The following is a 17,014-nucleotide window of genomic DNA, read 5'->3' as shown; positions in this document are numbered from 1 at the left end:
TTCCATGTCTTCTTATCCAGTCCTTGTTCTTCAAGAATTTTAAATAGTGTGGGTCTGTGAATTGAATCATATGCCTTTTTAAAGTCGACAAAGACATGTATTATTATTATTATTATTATCATTATTATTATCATCATCATCATCTCTGCCACTTGTGTATATAAAACAAAATTGTGTTATTATTATGATGCTGTAGTATGGATGATTGACTGATCTGGCCTTGTAACACTAACCAATACAGCCTTGCTGTGCTGATACTGTGAATGGCTGAAATCAAGGGGAAACTACAGCTGTAATTTTTCCCGAGGGCATGCAGCTTTACCGTATGGTTAAATGATGATGGCGTCCTCTTGGGTAAAATATTCCGGAGGTAAAATAGACCCCCATTCGGATCTCCAGGCAGGGACTGCTCAAGAGGATGTCGTTATCAGGAGAAAGAAAACTGGCATTCTATGGATCGGAGTGTGGAATGTCAGATCCCTTAATCTGGCAGGTAGGTTAGAAAACTTAAAAAGGGAAATGGATAGGTTAAGGTTAGATATAGTGGGAATTAGTGAAGTTCGGTGGCAGGAGGAACAAGACTTCTGGTCAGGCGAGTACAGGGTTATAAATACTAAATCAAATAAGGTTAATGCAGGAGTCGGTTCAATAATGAATACAAAAATAGAAGTGTGGGTACGCTACTACAAACAGTATAGTGATTGCATTAGTGTGGCCAAGATAGACATGAAGCCCACACCTACTACAGTAGTACAAGGTTATATGCCAACTAGCTCTGCAGATGATGAAGAAATTGATGAAATGTATGATGAGATAAAAGAAATTATTCAGGTACTGAAGGGAAACTTGTAAGACACTTCCAGGGTCAGATAAGGACTCTGACCACAATCTATTGGTTATGAACTGTAGATTAGAACTGAAGAAACTGCAAAAAGGTGGGAATTTAAGGAGATGGGACCTGGATAAACTGACTAAACCAGAGATTGTACAGAGTTTCAGGGAGAGCATACAGGAACAATTGACAGAAATTGGGGAAAAAATACAGTAGAAGAAGAATGGTTAGCTCTGAGGGAAGGCAGCAGAGGATTAAGTAGGTAAAAAGACGAGGGCTAGTAGAAATCTTTGGGTAACAGAAGAAATATTGAATTTAATTGATGAAAGGAGAAAATATATCAATGCAGTAAATGAAGTAGGCAAAAAGAAATACAAACGTCTCAAAAATGAGATCGAACGGAAGTGCAAAATGGCTAAGAAGGCATGGCTAGAGGACAAATGTAAGGATGTAGAGGCTTATCTCACTAGGGGTAAGGTAGATACTGCCTACAGGAAAATTAAAGAGACCTTTGGAGAAAAGAGAGCCACTTGTATGAATATCAAGAGCTCAGATGGAAACCCAGCTCTAAGCAAAGAAGGGAAAGCAGAAAGGTGGAAGGAGTTTGTAGAGGGTCTATACAAGGGCGATGTTCTTGAGGACAATATTATGGAAATGGAAGACGATGTAGATGAAGATGAATTGGGAGATATGATACTGCGTGAAGAGTTTGACAGAGCACTGAAAGACCTAAGTCGAAACAAGGCCCCGGGAGTAGACAACATTCCATTAGAACTACTGACAGCCTTGGGAGAGCCAGTCCTGACAAAACTCTACCATCTGGTGAGCAAGATGTATGAGACAGGGGAAATACCCTCAGATTTGAAGCAGAATATAATAATTCCAATCCCAAAGAAAGCAGGTGTTGACAGATGTGAAAATTACTGAACTATCAGTTTAATAAGTCACTGCTGCAAAATACTAATGCGAATTATTTGCAGATGAATGGAAAAACTGGTAGAAGCCAACCTCAGGGAAGATCAGTTTGGATTCCATAGAAATCTTGGAACACATGAGGCAGTACTGACCTTACAACTTATCTTAGAAAATAGATTAAAGAAAGGCAAACATGTGTAGATTTAGAGAAAGCTTTTGACAATGTTGACTGGAATACTGTCTTTCAGGGGTAAAATACAGGGAGCGAAAGGCTATTTACAATGTGTACAGAAACAAGATGGCGGCTATAAGAGTAGAGGGGCATGAAAGGGAAGCAGTGGTTTGGAAGGGAGTGAGACAGGGTTGTATCCTTTCCCTGATGTTAATCAATCTGTATATTGAGCAAGCAGTGAAGGAAACAAAAGAAAAATTCAGAGTAGGTATTAAAATCCATGGAGAAGAAATAAAAACTTTGAGGTTCGCCGGTGACATTGTAATTCTGTCAGAGACAGCAAAGGACCTGGACAAGCAGTTGAATGGAATGGACAGTCTCTTAGAAGGAGGATATAAGATGAATGTCAACAAAACCAAAACAAGGATAACGGAATGTAGTCGAATTAAGTCAAGTGATGCTGAGGGAATTAGATTAGGAAATGAAACGCTTAAAGTAGTAAAGGAGTTTTGCTATTTGGGGAGCAAAATAACTGATGACGGTCGAGGTAGAGAGGATATAAAATGTAGACTGGCAATGGCAAGGAAAGCGTTTCTGAAGAAGAGAAAATTGTTAACATTCAGTATAGATTTAAGTGTCAGGAAGTCGTTTCTGAAAGTATTTGTATGGAATGTAGCCATGTATGGAAGTGAAACATGGTCGATAAATAGTTTGGACAAGAAGAGAATAGAAGCTTTCGAAATGTGGTTCTACAGAAGAATGTTGAAGATTAGGTGGGTAGATCACATAACTAATGAGGAGGTATTGAATAGGATTGGGGAGAAGAGAAGTTTGTGAAACAACTTGACTTGAAGAAGGGATCGGTTGGTAGGATATGTCCTGAGGCATCAAGGGATCACAAATTTAGCATTGGAGGGCAGCGTGGAGGGTAAAAATCGTAGAGGGAGACCAAGAGATGAATACACTAAACAGATTCAGAAGGATGTAGGTTGCAGTAGGTACTGGGAGATGAGGGTGCTTACGCAGGATAGAGTAGCATGAAGAGCTGCATCAAACCAATCTCAGGACTGAAGACCACAACAACAACAAATATAGACTTCAACTTTCTATGTCTATGGTAAATTTTACCAAACTTTGAAGTGTCTCCTGTACCTGAATCAAATGATTTTGATCATGTATGTTATGAGACACAATATATTTTCTTCTGTCATTGATTAAATTCAACCTCTTTTGTGTTACCCAAGGATTTCTACTATTGCTCCTCTTTTTACTTACTTGATGCTCTGCTGCATTCACTCTTTCATCTCTCAAAGCTACCCATTCTTCTTCTACAGTACTCATTTCCCCTGTTCTTGTCAGTCATTCTCTAATGCTCCCTCTGAAACATTCTAGTTTGCTGTTTCTTCAGTTTTAATCTGCAATTCATAATCAATAAATTGTAGTAAGAGTCCACATCTGCACCTGAAATGTCTTACTATTTAAAATCTGGTTCTGAAATCTCTGTCTTGCCATAATATAATCAATCTGGAACCTTCCAGTATCTCCAGGTCTCTTCCACATATAGAACCTTCTTTTACGATTCTTAAACCAAGTGTTAGCAGTGATTAAATTATCTCTGTGCAATCTTCTACCAGGTGGCTTCCTCTTTCATTTCTTTCTCTCAGTCCATATTAACCTACTACTTTTCCTTCTCTTCCTTTTCCTACTATGGAATTCCAGTCCCCCATGACTATTAAATTTTCATCTCCATTAACTATCTGAATAATTTCTTTTATCTCACCATACATTTTGTCTATGCCGTCCTCATCAGCAGAGCTAGTTGGCATATTAATCTTGTACTACTGTAGTGGGTGTGTGCTTTGCATCTATTTTGGCTACAATAATACGTTCAGTATGCTGGTCATCGTAGCTTATCCATATTCCTATTTTTTTATTCATTATTTTAGCTACTCCTGCATAACCCATATTTGATTTTGTATTTATAACCCTGTATTCACCTGACCAAAAGTCTTGTTCCTCCTGCCACTGAACTTCACTAATTCCCACTATATCTAGCTTTAACCTATCCATTTCCCTTTTTAAATTTTCTAACCTACTTACCCAATAAAGGAATCTGACATTCCACGCTCTGATCCATAGAACACCAGTTTTGTTTCCCCTTATAATGACGTCCTAAGTAGTCACCGCCCGGGGATCCATATGGGGGACTATTTTACCTCTGGAATTTTTTACACAAGAGGATGTCATCATAATTTAACCATACAGTAGAGCTGCATGACCTTGGAAAAATAACGCTGTAGTTTCCTCTTGCTTTCAGCCATTTTGAATAATGTTACAAGACCAGATCAGTCAATCATCCAGACTGTTGCCCCTGCAACTATTAAAAATGCTGCTGCCCCTCTTCAAGAACCACATGTTTGTCTGGCCTCTCAACAGATATCCCTCCATTATGGTTGCACATACGATGTGGCTATCCGTATCACTAAGGCATGCAAGCCTCCCCACCAAGGGCAAGGTCCATGGTTCATGTTAACTTATATCTATAAAATTTTCAAAATAACTGTAGCTTGGAAGTGATTCATTGTGGAACATTTTAAGGTGCTATGGTAGTTATGCATACAAGTAACTGATTTAATAGTCATGAAACATCAAAGAAAATGTGAATGAAACGTAAACACTCTTGGATGAGAATTTAAAATTTACCTAGCTATGACTGTTCACTTGAAACCATTATCTTCAGCTAAGTTGATTATTAACTGCACTTCTTAACATAACAGGTATTTGCTGTGGCAAGATAGTTTAAATGCACACACATGCACATGCTTGTCACCGATCGTCTGTCATTTTGTGGCTGTGGCACCATAATGGTACATTTCTGACCTTCGATTATTTCAGAAATTTTGTAGAATTTGAAGTCCCCCTGCTCAGAAATGACTATCAGGTTGTTTTTCTCCCCCTCTGTCCATGTATATGTTCACTGTTGGACAGACACAACAAAAAGACTGCTAAACAAGTGAGCTTTCACCTCAGCCAAAAAGCCTTCTCTTGAATTATACAAAAAGCGCACACACATATTCATGCAACTGCACATGACCACTGTCCACTGTCTCTGGCTGCTAAGGCAAAACTGTATGAAGAGTTGCATGTGCGTGAATGTGCGTGTGCTGTGTGTAGCTTACTTGTTTAGCAGTCTTTTGTTGCGCCTCAACATTTCTACTTTATGGTAAGATGAAATCTATCCTTTTTTATAATATTGTCGTTATTCCATCCTGGATTTTCCATTGTTTTAGATATTCACTCTGTGTCTTGTAGCCCCAACCCTATTTGATAAGTGTGTTGTAATTCTTTTGTGGGACTCTTGTTAGTCACCTTTTACAGTATTTGGTTTTTCCTATATCATATACATGATAACTTTTCTTCAGAAAGCATTGTAACATTGCAGGTGCAACAAATGTTTTTGGAAGTGTTGGGAAAGTAAATGTCGAGAGTTGGCATTGCTGCATGACTTTGTGTGGACATAATGGTGATGTCCTGGATATGGCATGGTCTCCACATGATGCGTGGCTTGCGTCTTGTTCTATTGACAACACAGTGATTGTGTGGAATGCTCTTAAGATGCCAGGTAATAACAATGATTTATACATTTCATACATAAAGTTTTGAAACACGAAGCAGTCCGTTGCTTCATAAATAGACAACTACTTGAACTATCGTTTGTGGTAAATATCTGTAAAGGTACCTCATAGGCTTTTGGAAAACAAATTAGATGAAAATAAACCAACTTAGAGGAGTTCCTCTTATTAAGGTTGTTTTTTGTTTTAGTAAATCCAGTCTCCTGAATTAAATGTAGTTCACAAACAAATAATCTTAGAATATTGAATAATATGCAGATTTTTGTGGCATTACAGAAGCACACAATTGTCAGATGATAGGGAATTTCTTGTTTATAAGGTAGTGCTCAGATGAGAGTTGGTCCTACAAATATATGTTCTGAAAAGCATGGCATGTTAAAACAGATGAAAACCTGATCATATCATAAGCAACAGAAAATAATTTTTGCTCATGAAGAATAAATATTAATGGCGTATGTCATATATATAGTGGAAATTAATGGTTAAAAAGTTGTTCTATAGTTCTGCCTTCTGTAAGACATCATTAATTTATTTTTTCTGCACCTGTACGTGTTTCAGCACATTATCGCACCTTCAGTGGACCATTTATTTGATTGTGTTATTTAAAAATAAGCAATATCTTGTATCGATAATGCCACAGGTACTCTTAACATCACGCTTTACTGGTTTAAATAATAAGTTATTATTTGACTTTTATTTATTTTGCAGATGAATTAGTTGGAACTCTAATTCAGTACATATTATCTAGAGTCAGTATTTTATCAGATAATAGTGAGAATAAGATAACGTGAATTCAACCAATGGAAAATCCTGAATGGAATGTAACAATAACATGAAAAGGATATTTGCTCTACTCACCATGTAGCAGAAATGTTGACTCGCAAGTAGGCTCAACAAAAAGACTGTCAGGGAGTGAGCTTTCAGCCAACTAAGCCTTCATCAGAAAAAAAACACACACACACACACACACACACACACACACACACACACACACACACACACACACACACCTGACAACAGTCTCTATATTCATGTGTGTGTGTGAGTTGTGAGTTGCATTTGTGTGTGTGTGTGTTTTTTATTTATTTCTGATGAAGGCTCACTTCCGGAGAGTCTTTTCGTTGTGCCTATCTGCAACTCAGCGTCTTCACTATAATGTGAATTCTTCACTTTGTTGTTGAATAAAGGGGTCCTGTGTTCTTAGACATAAATAAAATCCTGACAACATTTGTGTATGACTTCCCACTTATTTCTTTCCAGCCCAGCGGACAGATTAACAAATTTTAACAAACTTTGATTTGCTTTTGCAGATTAATCCAATTTCAAATCTTGATTTTACAGCCATCTTCATACAGTATTATGCAGAGAACTGGAAAACAATGTGCTGCTTGACATTTTATTTTAATATATTAGCTTATTTCAGCTTATTCCCTTCATCAGTACATGTCCTGATGTTGTAGGGACATATGTTAACTTAATATTATTTTCAAATTAATGATATGGTTGTAATAGAGGGAAACATTCCACGTAGCAAATATATATCTAAAAACAAAGATGATGTGACTTACCAAATGAAAGTGCTGGCAGGTCGACAGACACACAAACAAACACAAACATACACACAAAATTCAAGCTTTCGCAACAAACTGTTGCCTCGTCAGGAAAGAGGGAAGGAGAGGGAAAGACGAAAGGATGTTGGTTTTAAGGGAGAGGGTAAGGAGTCATTCCAATCCCGGGAGCGGAAAGACTTACATTAGGGGGAAAAAAGGACGGGTATACATTCGCACACACACACATATCCATCCACACATATACAGACACAAGCAGACATATGTCTGCAGAAATATGTCTGCTTGTGTCTGTATATGTGTGGATGGATATGTGTGTGTGTGCGAGTGTATACCCGTCCTTTTTTCCCCCTAATGTAAGTCTTTCCGCTCCCGGGATTGGAATGACTCCTTACCCTCTCCCTTAAAACCCACATCCTTTCGTCTTTCCCTCTCCTTCCCTCTTTCCTGATGAGGCAGCAGTTTGTTGCGAAAGCTTGAATTTTGTGTGTATGTTTGTGTGTCTGTCGACCTGCCAGCACTTTCATTTGGTAAGTCACATCATCTTTGTTTTTAGATAATATTATTTTCATATATTTGTATATTTTTCCCACGTTGAATGTTTCCCTATGATATTCATATCATTAATATTATTTTCACACAAACAAACACAAACATACACACAAAATTCTAGCTTTCGCAACCAATGGTTGCTTCGTCAGGAGAGAGGGAAGGAGAGGGAAAGACGAAAGGAACACACATACATATCCATCTGCACATACACAGACACAAGCAGACATTTGTAAAGGCAAAGAGTTTGGGCAGAGATGTCTCGACTGACATCTCTGCCCAAACTCTTTGCCTTTACAAATGTCTGCTTGTGTCTGTGTATGTGCAGATGGATATGTGTGTGTGTGCGAGTGTATACCCGTCCTTTTTTCCCCCTAAGGTAAGTCTTTCCGCTCCCGGGATTGGAATGACTCCTTACCCTCTCCCTTAAAACCCACATCCTTTCGTCTTTCCCTCTCCTTCCCTCTTTCCTGACGAAGCAACTGTTGGTTGCGAAAGCTAGAATTTTGTGTGTATGTTTGTGTTTGTTTGTGTGTCTATCGACCTGCCAGCACCTTTGTTTGGTAAGTCTCATCATCTTTGTTTTTAGATATATTTGTCCCACATGGAATGTTTCCCTTTATTATATTAATATTATTTTCAGCAACATTTTAAAATTGTCAATAATTTGCTGTTGTACATACATTACTACATAATTTTTTGGAAGCTAACAGTTGTAGGAGTTCAAGTTTGGCATCTAGTTGTTTCCTCAAAGATATTTCAACATATAATATATTCAGCATAACTTCATACAACTACTGCCATCATATATCTTCAACAATTACTAACTAACTGTGCTGACACAGCCACTTTAGTATGTATATTAATGTAACAAACACAAGCTTACAAGTGTTTTATTAAAACAGTTACTTTAATTACCTTAAAATGAAAATTACGTATTCACAAATATTCTGGTGCGACATTAGGCTTTACAAAAAGAAGGAAAAATATTTGATTTTCTGTGCAAACTTTCATGAAATGAATCTCTTTATGAAATTACTGTCAAGGTGCTTAATTATTTAAATTACTCTCATTTACAGAGGTTTCAATGGTGTAGCCAAATTATTTACTGCACCTAATTATTTTATGAGCTGTGTTGAAGGTCATGATCTAAAGAACACTATACAGTTTCAGTAATCAGACCGGACATTACTAAGTGTTTTTTTCTGGGACTTTATTTTTGTTAATTTTACAAAATTGGATTATCCAAGTGAAAATTCATCATTCTGGATTAGGAGTTACCATCCTAACAAAACAGAAAGATACATGCATGAAAATTCAAACTATCGTATTTTTGTAAATAAACTAGAATGACTGACTCGTCATTTGTGAGACATTTAGTAATCACAGATAGTATCAAATAAAGAATAATAACTGTGGAATAATTTCACTTAGGTTTAAATATAAGATAATGTGATAAAAGATACAGTGTATCAAGTAATATATTAAATATCGTACATCAAGGTGATTCGTAAACATACGTATCATATACTTCAATATTTGAGTCTCAGTCCATTATAGTACACACTCCTACAGCCTATTATAGTTTTTTTGTATTTTCTGTCTGTTTTTTAAATTGTTAAAGGTATAGCTAACAATAGATACACAATTGTGGTGATTAACAGTTTCCTGCCTGTGATAATGATACTTAAAGCAAGGCAGTTTCTTCTTCAGCTTTTGTTAGGAATAAGAGAATGCATAGAATATTTTCATGAATTAAGTCCCCAGTTTTCATCTTCTTACAGAAATGGTAGCAGTACTGAAAGGTCATTCTGGACTAGTGAAGGGTGTTGCATGGGATCCTGTAGGCAAATATATGGCTTCACAATCTGATGACAAGACATTGAGGGTTTGGAGAACAGCAGACTGGAAAGAGGATTCAGTCGTCACTGAATCATTTGAAGAGGATTTCATCTCTTAAAATTATAATTTTGCACAAATATTATTCTACGAATTTTCATGTTAATATGAATGTTGACTTCAGTGGCTGGTAACGTACTGGTGTCCTTATTTAAGTAATTACATTGTGGAAATACTGCTCCTTGTTTTATATCTGAGAGGGTAGAACATTAACAGTATTAGATCATAAATGTGTCCAAGAAACTCCTACTAGGGATTCAATTTTTAACTCTACCAAATCAGAAGGTATCATTTTAGGATGGAGCCAGATTTAAAAACCTGTTGATTGTTTCACTGTGGCTTCCTGAATAATCTGTTTGTTGATTGGCATATTTTCTTTCCCTTTGTTTATGTAACTGACACAGGTATTTGAAATGGGGTGCTGTGATTGAGGTAATGAATGCATGCCATTTGAATGAAATAAGGTCAAATGTAACTGTATTGTTGCATATTGCAACAGCATTGCCGGCAAGGCTTAGGAACATTGTTATTTGAATTTGATCATCTCAGTGTTATCTGATACATAAAATGAACACTAGGAATACAAGAATATACTCAAACCCTTACTCTTGGAGTACATTAATAATTTGATAAATAAAGTAGATACATTTTATGTATATTATTTCAGGATACTGCTGCTATTTTGGCTGGCTCTGAGCACTATGGGACTCAACTGCCGAAGTCATTAGTCCCCTAGAACTTAGAACTAGTTAAACCTAACTAACCTAAGGACATCACAAACACCCATGCCCGAGGCAGGATTCGAACCTGCGACCGTAGCGGTCTTGCGGTTCCAGACTGCAGCGCCTTTAACCGCACGGCCACTTCGGCCGGCTGCTGCTATTTTCTGAAGCTTGATTGTAGAGTTGTGTAGTTAGGTGATAAGTTTATTTCGGCAAGTTTATTTTGGCTGCAGGTGATCTGCAGTTAAAATGTGCTATTAATATATACAATTTTTATGTTATATATCTGATTGGTTTAGTAACAGTGTGTCGAATACTTACTTTCATATCTCATCATTGACATTGTGGCTGTCAAATTTTGCTGCTTATTGTATTTTGTAGTTGAAATTTTCATTTTTTATTAATTTTTAACAGCTTCACTTCACATAAGCCAATTATATTGTGTGGTTACATATTAATTTTTTTATCAGTACGGTTATGTGGTGGTTATATATTCTTTGTACAGGTCTGTATGAGTATTCTTTGCATATCATGTTATTTTTTACCACGTCCTAAAATTTTGACAAAATTTTCAATAAAATTTTTATGCTTGAGTTAAGTCAGTTCATTTAGGATCTTGTCTGGCCATTTTTTTATATTTAGCATCTATTTCTCTTTCTTCTAAAATGGTCATTATTGGGCCTTTTGGTATTATATGTAGGATTTTCATTGTGTGCTCAGACTGCTTTATGTTTTGGGTTTCTGTTTTCATATGGCAGAAAAATTTTGAGAGATTTGTGTCATTCTTTCAGCTGTGTTCTCGATATCTGATCAGAAAATTTCATTCTGTTTGGTTTACATAGAATTTTTACTATCATTAAAATTGATTTAATATAGTCCTGGATACTTGTGTGTTGGTGTTTTTGTTTTGCTGGCCTGGATTTGTGTTTTTATGTTATCTCACTGTAGTATTTTTTAACCCCATAACTTACCAATTTTTTTTAAAAATTATGTTCCAAAAAATGATTATTTTTTTTATTAATGAAAACATCCTGTAATGAATGGCAGCACCTACAGACATATGAAGACAACTTATAAAGCTCAAAATAATGAGTTACAAAGTTTTGAAAATAACCAATAATAAAATCCCATGTATATTTGGGCACTGAACTTTGACTAAAATATAGTGAAACTTGAATTCATTTTTTAGTTTTTGTATAGCTGTGAAATCTAACCATGTATTTCAGAATGTTTCCTGTGAACATAAACTTTGGAGGAGTTGTATGGAGCACAATGGATGTGTTTCATGTTGTTCCACTGGTGAGCACTTATCACCCTGCTGACGAACTGTCATCACTTTCAGTCTCTAATGAAGTAACATCATATTCTTCTTCACTTTCTGAGCTGCTAAACTCAGTGTCAAATTCAGGCTTGATATAGCAAATAGTTTTTGAAAGCATTGCTTAAACAACAATATAGGAGAAAGCACAAAGTTTGTTGTCAAATATCCAAAGCTGCACACAGTAAAGATGATATCTTATAGCAACCACATCAACCAAAACAGGACAACCAGGCTACAAATGTAGTACCGGGTGCTCTCTAGTGGCTGAACATGAAACTATTGTGCTGAAAGAGATATAAGCAGAGTCTTATGTTTTCAAAGCCCTCTTGTTAACTTGCCTGAGTGTACTTGGGAATTTTAAGTTTCTGTTAAAATAATAAATTCGAGGTAACTTGACATTTTATGTTAAGAATTTAGTAATGAATTTAATTTGTCTGATATATTCCCTATGTATGTATGTGGTTTTCCATCTTGTTGGCGTTTTTTGTGTTAGTTTTATGTCAGCATTAATATAAAATCAGTTGTAATGATTGCAAAAAATTCTATATAAGCCAGACAGGATGAAATTTTCTGTATATTGAGAGCAGTCCAGCAATAGAGATACAAATCCCTCCACTTTTTTTGCCCAATTGAAAACAGAAAACCATAATATAACTAATTTTATCATGCAATGAAAATTCTACATATAATACCTAAAGAAATGGAACCAATTATTCATCAGACTGGAAAACAGTTCCCCAAGGAGTCCCACAAGGTTCAATATTGGGTCCCTATCTGTTTCTTTTTTACATAAATGACCTACCACTTGCTATTGATGTTCATTCAGTCTTATTTGCTGATGATACATCAGTTCTAATTGAAAATGAGGTATCTGAAAATATTCAAGAAAAAGCCAAAAACACTTTAGAAAAACTTGAATCTTGGTTCTATCAAAATGGACTAAAACTAAATGTAACTAAAACCAAAATGATGCAATTTGAAGCTAAATCAGTAGAAAGGAGTGAAATAAAGATAACTTGCAATGATCAGGATATCACAGAAGCAAACCACGTGAAGTTCTTAGGCCTAAATCTTGACAAAAATTTAAATTGGAAGGTACACATAGATTACTTAGCAAATCAACTGAACAACTTAGCATTTGCAATGTGTATTTTGTCAGGTGCCACAAACATAGATACCAGAAAGGTAGTTTATCACTGCTACTTTGAGTCAGTTATTCGTTATGGCATAATCTTCTGGGGAAATTCAGCAAATGTCACTAGGCTCCTAGTATTACAAAAGAAAGTAATTAGAAACATGTGTGTTGCAAAAAAACGGGAATCCTGTCGACCACTGTTAAAAAATTTAAAAGTACTATCTATCCCCTCACTTTACATATATGAGATGGTGGTGTTCCTATATAGAAATCAACATACACTAGACAATTTCCATTTTGACCACAACTACAGCACTCGCCACAGAGATAACTTCAAACTTCCAACACATCGTTTAAAACTTTATGCCCAAACGCCAGAGTATATGGGGTTAAAAATTTTCAATAAAATAAAAGGCAGTAATATATTTAAAATGGAGATTGGTTCACTGAAAAGATTGCTCTTTACTCTCCTGGTGGAAAAGTGTTATTATTCTGTCGATGAATTCATTGAGGACAGCTTCACAATCTGAACACAGGGATTGTAATACATTTATTATTTTATGTACATGTGTAGCTGTAACTTAGAAATGTAAAATATAATGTAAACTTTTGTAGTTCTCTTAAAAAAGTGAAAAAGTTTCTTTTGTAAACCTTGACATGTCTCCTGTACATCAAATCAAATGATTTGAAAATTGTATGTAATGAGATGAATAAACCACATAACATAACATAACAAGAAAGAAAACTGGCCATCTGTGGATCAGAGCGTGGAATGTCACATCCCTTAATTGGGCAGGTAGGTTAGAAAATTTAAAAAGGGAAATGGAAAGGTTAAAGTTAGATATAGTGGGAATTAGTGAAGTTTGGTGGCAGAAGGAAGAAGACTTCTGGTCAGGTGAATACAGGGTTATAAATACAGAATCAAGTAGGGGTAATGTAGGAGTAGGTTTAATAATGTATAGCATAATAGGAATGTGGGTAAGCTACTACAAACAGCATAGTGAACGCATTATTGTGGTCAAGATAGATACGAAGCGTACCACAGTAGTACGAGTTTATATGCCAACTAGCTCCGCAGATGACAAAGAAAGTGGTGAAATGTATCATGAGATAAAAGAAATTATTCTTATAGTGAAGGGAGATGAAAATTTAATAGTCATGGGTGACTGGAGCTCGATAGTAGGAAAAGGAAGAGAAGGAAGCATAGTAGGTGAATATGGAATGGAAGTAAGGAATGAAAGAGGAAGCATCCTGGTAGAATTTTGTACAGAGCATAACTAAATCATAGCTAACACTTGGTTCAAGAATCATGAAAGAACGTTGTATACATGGAAGAAGCCTGGAGATACTGGGAGGTCTCAGATAGAGAATATAATGGTAAGACAGAGATTCAGGAACCAGGTTTTAACTTGTAAGACATTTCCAGGGGCAGATGTGGACTCTGACCTCAGTCTATTGGTTATGAACTGTAGATTAAAACTGAAGAAATTGGAAAAAGGTGGGAATTTAAGGAGATGGGACCTGGATAAACTGACTAAACCAGAGGTTGTATAGAGTTTCAGGGAGAGCATAAGGGAACAATTGACAGGGATGGGGGAAAGAAATACAGTAGAAGAAGAATGGGTAGCTCTGAGGGATGAAGTAGTGAAGGCAGCAGAGGATCAAGTAGGTAAAAAGTCAAGGGCTAATTGAATTGCTAGGGTAACAGAAGAGAGATTGCATTTAATTGATGAAAGGAGAAAATATAAAAATGCAGTAAATGAAGCAGGCAAAAAGAAATACAAATGTCTCAAAAATGAGATCGACAGGAAGTGCAAAGTGGCTAAGCAGGGATGGCTAGAGGACAAACGTAAGGATCTAGAGGCTTATCTCATGAGGGGTAAGATAGATACTGCCTACAGGAAAATTAAAGAGATTTTTGGAGAAATGAAAACCACTTGCATGAATATCAAGAGCTCAGATGGAAACCCAGTTCGAAGAAAAGAAGGGAAAGCAGAAAGGTGGAAGGAGTATATAGAGGGTCTATACAAGGGCGATGTTCTTGAGGGCAAATTTATGGAAGTGGAAGAGGATGTAGATGAAGAAGAAATAGGAGATATGTTACTGTGTGAAGAGTTTGACAGAGCACTGAAAGACATAAGTTGCAACAAGGCCCCGGGAGTAGACAACATTCCATTAGAACTACTGACAGCCTTGGAGAGTCAGGCCTAACAAAACTCTACCATCTAGTGAGCAAGATGTACGAGACAGGCAAAATATCCTCAGACTTCAAGAAGAATATAATAATTCCAGTCTGAAAGACAGCAGGTGTTGACAGATGTGAAAATTACCGAACTATCTATTTAATAAGCCACAGCTGCAAAATACTATCACAAATTCTTTACAGACGAATGGAAAAACTGGTAGAAGCCGACCTTGGGGAATTCCATAGAAAAGTTGGAACACATGAGGCAATACTGACCTTAAAACCTATATTAGAAAATAGATTAAAGAAAGGCAAACGTGTGTAGACTTAGAGAAAGCTTTTGACAATGTTGACTGGAATACTGTCTTTCAGGGGTAAAATACAGGGAGCGAAAGGCTATTTACAATGTGTACAGAAACAAGATGGCGGCTATAAGAGTAGATGGGCATGAAAGGGAAGCAGTGGTTTGGAAGGGAGTGAGACAGGGTTGTAGCCTATCCCCGATGTTATTCATTCTGTATATTGACCAAGCAGTAAAGGAAACAAAAGAAAAATTCGGAGTAGGTATTAAAATCCGTGGAGAAGAAATAAAAACTTTGAGGTTCACCAATGACATTGTAATTATGTCGAAGACAGCAAAGGACCTGGAAGAGCAGCTGAACAGAATGGACAGTGTCTTGAAAGGAGGATATAAGATGAACATCAACTAAAGCAAAACAAAGATAATGGAATGTAGTTAAATTAAATAGGGTGATGCTGAGGGAATTAGATTAGGAAATGAGACATTTAAAGTAGTAATTTTGCTATTTGGGGAGCAAAATAATTGATGATGGTCGAAGTAGAGAGGATATTAAATGTAGACTCGTAATTGTGAGGAAAGTGTTACTGAAGAAGAGAAATTTGTTAACATTGAGTATAGTTTTAAGTGTCAGGAAGTCGTTTCTGATAGTTTTTGTATGTAGTGTAGCCGTGTATGGAATTGAAATGTGGACGAAAAATAGTTTAGACAAGAAGAGAATAGAAGCTTTCGAAATGTGGTTCTACAGAAGAATGCTGAAGATAAGATGGGTAGATCACATAACTAATGAGGAGGTTTTGAAGAGAATTGGGGAGAAGAGAAATTTGTGGCACAACTTGACTAGAAGAAGGGATTGGTTGGTAGGGCATATTCTGAGGCATCAAGGGATCACCAATTTAGTATTGGAGGGCAGCATGCAGGGTAAAAATTGTAGAGGGAGACCAAGAGATGAATACACTAAACAGATTCAAAAGGACGTAGGTTGCAGTAGGTACTGGGAGATGAAGAAGCTTGCAGAGGATAGAGTAGCATGGAGAGCTGCATCAAACCAGTCTCTGGACTCAAGACCTCAACGACAACAACAACAACAACAACAACAACATCCAATAATGGCCCTTTTAGAAGAAGTAGAAACACACACACAAAAACCCCTAAGTGAACAGAGTGAACTTAAACATAAAAATTTTGTTAAAAGTTTTGTCAAAATAGATATTATGATAGGGAAAGACTATTCATACAAACCCGCACAGAGAATCTATAAGCACTATATAATTCCATAGATGAATAAGATAAATATGTAATGATACAACATCATCGACTTTGTCAAGGAAAGCTGTCAAATTTATAGAAAACAAAAATTTAAACCAAAAATTACTCAGCAACAACATCCTTTGTTGAGAAAAGAATATATATAATCAAAACCAACTCATTCTGCACTACAAATCCGATACATGGTCTTATTTGACAGCCACAATGTCAATGATGAGATATGGAAGTAAGTACTTGAACATTACTTTAAAAAAAAATTGCAATGTGCTGGTATAATATACATAAAATGTCACTAAAAGATAACTACTACACTTCAAGCCCTGACTAATACAAAATTGTACCACTATTGATAACTAAAGTGTTGAGTTTTATTGCAGAGAACATACATAAACTCTTCTTCTTCTTTCGAATAACCCATTTGGAGGGTACCATGAATCAACTTTGGCTACTCTTTGTTGTATTAGATTTCCTTAGTTTCCAAATTTCCTTCATCCTTTTAGAGTGTTGTTCCCTTTCT

At 36.3% G+C, this 17,014-nt stretch overlaps 1 protein-coding gene across 1 annotated transcript in view; it reads left to right on the top strand.

The window, feature by feature from the left end:
• Positions 1 to 5,361: 5,361 nt before the first annotated feature.
• The window catches only part of LOC124771034 (protein HIRA-like), a gene marked incomplete at its 5' end in the record, with an annotated part of 86,603 nt that continues 74,950 nt past the window's right edge, over positions 5,362 to 17,014 (top strand). The window contains 2 exons of the mRNA XM_047249274.1: positions 5,362 to 5,541; positions 9,453 to 9,556. Of these exons, the coding sequence (XP_047105230.1) occupies positions 5,362 to 5,541; positions 9,453 to 9,556 (284 nt within the window). The remainder of the gene's footprint in view (positions 5,542 to 9,452; positions 9,557 to 17,014) is intronic.

Source organism: Schistocerca piceifrons, unplaced genomic scaffold, assembly GCF_021461385.2.
Source record: "Schistocerca piceifrons isolate TAMUIC-IGC-003096 unplaced genomic scaffold, iqSchPice1.1 HiC_scaffold_866, whole genome shotgun sequence".
NCBI lineage: Eukaryota > Metazoa > Arthropoda > Insecta > Orthoptera > Acrididae > Schistocerca > Schistocerca piceifrons.
This window is presented reverse-complemented; position numbering and strand designations above follow the sequence as displayed.